Source organism: Lipotes vexillifer, unplaced genomic scaffold (assembly GCF_000442215.2).
Source record: "Lipotes vexillifer unplaced genomic scaffold, Lipotes_vexillifer_v1.1 scaffold1484, whole genome shotgun sequence".
NCBI classification, from domain to species: Eukaryota; Metazoa; Chordata; class Mammalia; order Artiodactyla; family Lipotidae; genus Lipotes; species Lipotes vexillifer.
In genome coordinates, this window is record NW_006798010.1 from 765,913 (window position 1) to 771,539 (window position 5,627).

Consider the following 5,627-nt stretch of genomic DNA (forward strand, 5'->3'; position numbering starts at 1 on the left):
GGGCGGGCTCCCGGCGCTGGCTGCTGGGCTGCGCGGCTGCGCAGTACTGCCGCCTCTGTCGCCGTGGTGAGAGGAGTGGAAACGATGGCTGGGTCCGCGTGGATATCCAAGGTGAGCGCCTGGCAGGCCGGCTTGTGACTGGTGGGCGAGCCGCGTGCTGGGCGGGGGCAGGCGCGCGGCCCCAGACGGGGAGGCGGCGGCGCGCGGCCGGCTGGGGACAGTTAGGAAACCTGTCCTGGCCGCCTGTGCGCCTCGCTCCGTGGCCCGCGTGCGGTATGTAGGCAGCCTCGCTCTCGGAAGGTAGTGCCTGGGGCGGGGACGGCATCAAGGTCAAGGCAGGGGGCGCAGTTCCTGCTCCGGGCAGCATCCCGGTTCTTCCGCCGGCATCTGCCCCGGCCGGAGCCCAGGCCGCGCGCGGAACCCGGGAAGGTCACCGGAGCCGCCGCCCCGGCTCCGCCATTCCGGCGGCTTCCGAGGCTGCGGCCCTGCAGCCTGCTGATCGCGCGGAGAGTCCCCTCCAGCACGGCCCAGGTCTCCCCCAGGTGTCTGCTCCGGCCCGGGCCGGGTAACCTCCCAGGTGAGGGAATCCCGAAGTCATTTTCTTGCCAGACTTTTTCTCCCTTAGAGCTCTTACCAATCCGATCGTGTAGCTATTTCCCCTTCAAAGGACACAGGGTACCTTGCACCTTGGAATTGCTATCTGAACACTGGGAGACTGAGAGAGGGATACCAGCAACACCTTTCTTTCACCTTTTATTTGTGAGAATCCTGCGTTCTCACCTTGACAGCTCAGATGCCTGCCGCAGCTGGATAGGGTTTCTGACCATCTCTGCAATTATTTGGTTCCTCAGTGGAACTAACTGTGCCTGAAAACGTAATTGCTCAAGATCACACAGAAAGTCCGTGTCAGAACTGGAAGAGGAACCCAGATGTCTCGGGATTCCCAGTTCTAAGTCCCATTCTGCCTACTCTGTGGCCAAGGTCACACAACGAATTATAGGCAGAGGGAAAAATGGGCCCTCAGGTTTCCCGTTGCTCTTAAAGAATGATCCCCTAGAAACCTACCATAAGCAATTTAATTTTTTTCTATAAAATTTGATACTGTATTTCTTCTTTGTTTTAAGTTTAAAGCGAGGTTCCGCATGCACTGTTACTTAGTGAAAAGCAGTCTACACTGGAGTTTAGGAGTCTTAGGTTTAAGTATTGGCAGTACCATTGATTGGCTGCGTGACCCTGAGCAAATTACTTAACATCTCTGAGCCTTAATAAGCCATCTGTAAAATATCTATACTTGCTTCACAGAGTTGTTTGAGGATTGAAAAAAATAATGTGAGAGCACGTAATACATGCAGAAGGAACACAAAAACCTGAAGCTTTCCTTGCTGTCAATGTACTTATCTTACAGCCTTCAAGCAGACAATTGGGTATCAGTAGCTAGGTTTTATTTAGTAACTGGGTTCTGCTTTGTTACCCTCTTCAGACCTGGATTTGTGTATGATGGTAATTTATTTCACATTGGCTCCTGAATGTAAAGCAACTTCTGTGTCATTGTCTAAACAGAAGTCAATCCTTTAATCACTGAGCTTACACTTAACATCCAGTCATCTTTGGTAGGTACATTAAGCTTCAGAATGAGGGACTAAATAAAACAGCTAGTAAATTTGTTTTGCCTTTAGCGTGGTCTACAAGAAAAAAGCCACATAGTAGGAATTCAGAAAGTGTCAGAGGAAGAGGTTCTCCTCTGACATGGAATGGACTCCCCGTGTGACCTTTGGCAGTCATTTGACCTCCGTGGGCCAGTTTCTCCCTTTAGGGACTGGGATAGACAGTGTCTCGGAAGCTGACGTCCCAGAATTATGAGAAAGCTGAGCTGGATGTGAGTTTCAATCAGAACAAGTCCTCTATTAGCATTCCATTTAAGGTTTTATTTGAAAAAAAGAGATCTGCAGCTTAAATTAATTTTTTTCTAAAAAAGCTTTATTTAGAAAAAATAGTGAGTTTCTAAAGACCTTTCTGGCTCTAAAATACTATAATTATAACGAGGCAGTTCCCCCATCAGGAAGCTTTTATTGAGTGAGTACCTGCCATGCATTCTACACTGTATTTATATGTTTTTGAGTTGGAGGATGAAGGTTAAAAAGGAAATGAGGTGCTATGGATGAAGATGGCCCAGGAAGTCAGAAGTTCAGTCCATATTCTGTGAGCCTGGCCTTAGTCTCCTAATCTAACAAGGGCTACTAATACAATCTCTCCAGGTTTTCTTAAAACAAAATGATGTAGTATATGTACAAGTATACTATAAAGTAGAAGTTAGCCTGTGCTTTAAAAATTCTTGTCTTAAAAGTTCCGGGTCATTCTAATGATTTAGATGCAATGCTAACTTATTCTAAGATCACGAAGGAGAGATGACAAAGATGAAGACTGGTTGTTAGAGAAAATCATTGCAAGTATTAAAGCCATTTGCTGGAGTGGGAACTCATCAAATAGAGAGATGCTTGAGGCTGGCCTCAGTTTTTCCAAAAGTATTCTGAGCACCTACTGTGAGCTAGGCACTGTTCTAGGTACTAGAGATAGAACAGTGAACAAAACATGAAAATCTTTGCCTCATGGATTTACATTTTAAATCAGTTATTTTGGTTGGGTCTTTTATCACAAAGACATGGGCCGTTTTTTGTTTTAATTGGAATGTAGCTGATTTACAGTGTTGTGTTAGTTTCAGGTGTACGGCAAAGTGAATCAGTTATACATATACATATAGCCCCCCCCTTTTTGTTTTAGATTCTTTTCCCATGTAGGCCATTACAGAGTATTGAGTAGTGTTCTCTGTGCTATACAGCAGGTTCTTATTAGTTATCTATTTTATATATAGTAGTGTATATATGTCAGTCCCAATCTTGACATGGGCCTGTTTTTTTTTTTTAATTAATTAATTTATTTTGGCTGCACCAGGTCTTAGTTGCAGCACATGGGATCTTCGTTCGGGCACGCGGACTTCTTAGTTGTGGCATGCAGACTCTTAGTTGTGGCATGCATGCGTTATCTAGTTCCTGACCAGGGAATCAAACCCAGGCCCCTTGCATTGGGAACGCGGAGTGTTACTCACTGGACCACCAGGGAAGTCCTGACATGGGCCTGTGTTTTTTTTTTTTGCGGTACGTGGACCTCTCACTGTTGTGGCCTCTCCCGTTGCGGAGCACAGGCTCCGGACACGCAGGCCCAGCGGCCATGGCTCACGGGCCCAGCCTCTCTGTGGCATGTGGGATCTTCCCAGACCAGGTCATGAACCCGTGTCCCCTGCAGCGACAGGCGGACTCTCAATCACTGTGCCACCAGGGAAGCCCATGGGCCTGTTTCGAGTGAATGTTTTTTCTTTCTTTCTGGGGGGTGGGGAGAAGGACTCATGCAAATTTTATAGCGTAGCCTTTAAATGGTGTCCTTTCCAATAGCCCATTTGCTGGTGGATGAATCATGTCCTAGGATTAAGTGTTTGGCCAGTGGTTTTGGCATAGCATATTCTTTTGGGTCTCACCCTGTCTTTTATTGTCAGTCCAGAGAGATGACTGTAGATGCCAGGTTAGAGGATACAATTCGTTCACAGCTGCTTGGCTCTTGGTTGGTGTCTCTTTAGTGGGTGCTGATATTACAGCAAAGGTTCAGGACTTACAAGAACTGTCCCCCAAAAGGAAGACTAAGGATATAACAAATGTATCTTTGCTCGTGTATCTAGCATGAAAAAAAGTTAACATTTAGAATTTTTAATGAATTACTATTTATTTATTAAATAATTTTATTTATTTTTGGTTGTGTTGGGTCTTCATTGCTGTGTGCGGGCTTTCTCTAGTTGCGGCGAGTGGGGCTTAGTTGCAGTGCGCGGGCTTCTCATTACGGTGGGCTTCTCTTGTTGCGGAGCATGGGCTCTAGGCATGCGGGCTTCAGTAGTTGTGGCATGCAGGCTCTAGAGTGCAGGCTCAGTAGTTGTGGTGCATGGACTTAGTTGCTCCGCAGCATGTGTGATCTTTCCAGACCACAGATCGAACCTGTGTCCCCTGCATTGGCAGGTGGATTCTTATCCACTGCACCACCAGGGAAGTCACTAAAACTTTTAATGAATTTTAATACCTTTGGTTTTTGTACCCAATTTCTTTGATTATATTCTGTTTATTATAATGTAATATGACTTTGTACCAGTTTTCAAGGACTGAATTATTAAAGTTCAAAATAACCTTTCAAAATTTATATTTCTGGTGTGTCATAGTGTTTAAGTGGAAAAAAAATGTACCGGTGGTAACGTCTTGGGGTAGTGGGATTAGTAGGTCACATTTCTTTTCTTTTTTTGTATCTTTCCCCTCTCCCAGCAATTAACAATAATGACCATGTCACATATTATCAGAAAAAGTAGATAATTTATTTAAAATCTTCACTCTGTATGACACAGGTGTCAAAATAGTATTAAATAAACTGTTAGATTTTTATTATACAGTGTAATTTCTTAATATTCATGGGAGAAGAATAGGCATAATGTATAATTGGAGGAGCCCTGAACTAAGAGTCAGGAGACCCAGACTGTGGTCTCCTTGTGGTCACTCTGTGACCTTAGGCAAATCCCTACTCTTTGGACCCACTGTCTCCACTGTATAATGAGTGAGTTGGGCTCTGGGATTTATAAGGACCCTGCTGGCTCTTAAAATTAGTGATAGTTTTCTTAGAGTGTGTGTTACCCCCAGATTGACCCAGTTGTCAAGAATGTTGACATTAAACTGTCCAGATCATCTGAGAAAAATCCAGCGTTTGAGCTAAGAAAGTAGAGTTTCATTCTAGCTTCAATGTCTTTTGACAACTTTTCATAAAATTGACTTTAAAAGTACATATATAGTACTTACATTCTCAAAGCAAAGGTAAACTGAATATTTCAGTTTTCAAATCCGAAAGAGCTTGCTACATTGAGCTAATACGTGAGAAAAATAATCCTCGGAAATTCCTGAATATATCTGTGCAAAGTTGCAGCATTATCAGCTGTCAGAGATGGTTCCATCTCTACCTTTTAACTATATGTGGTTTAATTCTGTATGTAACATTTCTTTGTTGATATTAAATGTAGGTCTCTCGGCTGCTGGGGGCATTCCACAACCAAAAACAGGTGACCAGAGGTTTTGCTGGTGGTGTGAGTATAATTACGTCTTTTATTTTTTCCTTTTAGAAGTTTCTCAAGAAAGATGCTTAGGCACATTATGTAGCATTTAATCTTCACTTATTTAAAATTAGGGAAAATTGGCCATACTTATACTGTATATTTAAATTATTGGTGAACATGCATAAATCCATTAGGTTACTTGCACATTAAAAAAAAAATTGTATTATAGCTGGTGCTGTAAGCCTATCACATTAATATCTTGAAGGAGGCTTGTTAAAAATAGTTATAAAATAGAATTTTAAAAAACAGATATTATCTAAAGATAGCAACTACCCTTGAGCCTGTTACTTCATTTCACAATCTCATTTGGATAAGACGTTTTTTTTCCAAACTCGTATAGGTTGAGACAAAATTGTTGAGAAGCTTCAAAACCTGCTTTACATTTTTATTTTGTGAGCTTCCCTGAAAACAGTAGATTGATCGCCAATCAGGAATG

At 43.3% G+C, this 5,627-nt stretch overlaps 1 protein-coding gene across 4 annotated transcripts in view; it reads left to right on the forward strand.

Moving 5' to 3' along the window:
* IDH3A (isocitrate dehydrogenase (NAD(+)) 3 catalytic subunit alpha) overlaps positions 1-5,627 on the forward strand; it is a 20,914-nt gene that overhangs the window by 1,779 nt on the left and 13,508 nt on the right. The window contains exons 2-3 of one of the 4 annotated variants that reach the window (XM_007470036.1): positions 77-111; positions 5,099-5,161. In XM_007470036.1, coding sequence (XP_007470098.1) covers positions 85-111; positions 5,099-5,161 — 90 coding nt within the window. In that variant the 5' untranslated portion in view covers positions 77-84. Of the gene's footprint in view, positions 1-50; positions 112-5,098; positions 5,162-5,627 lie in introns of those variants that run through there. The other 3 variants (XM_007470035.1, XM_007470038.1, XM_007470037.1) reach the window with 3 other exon arrangements.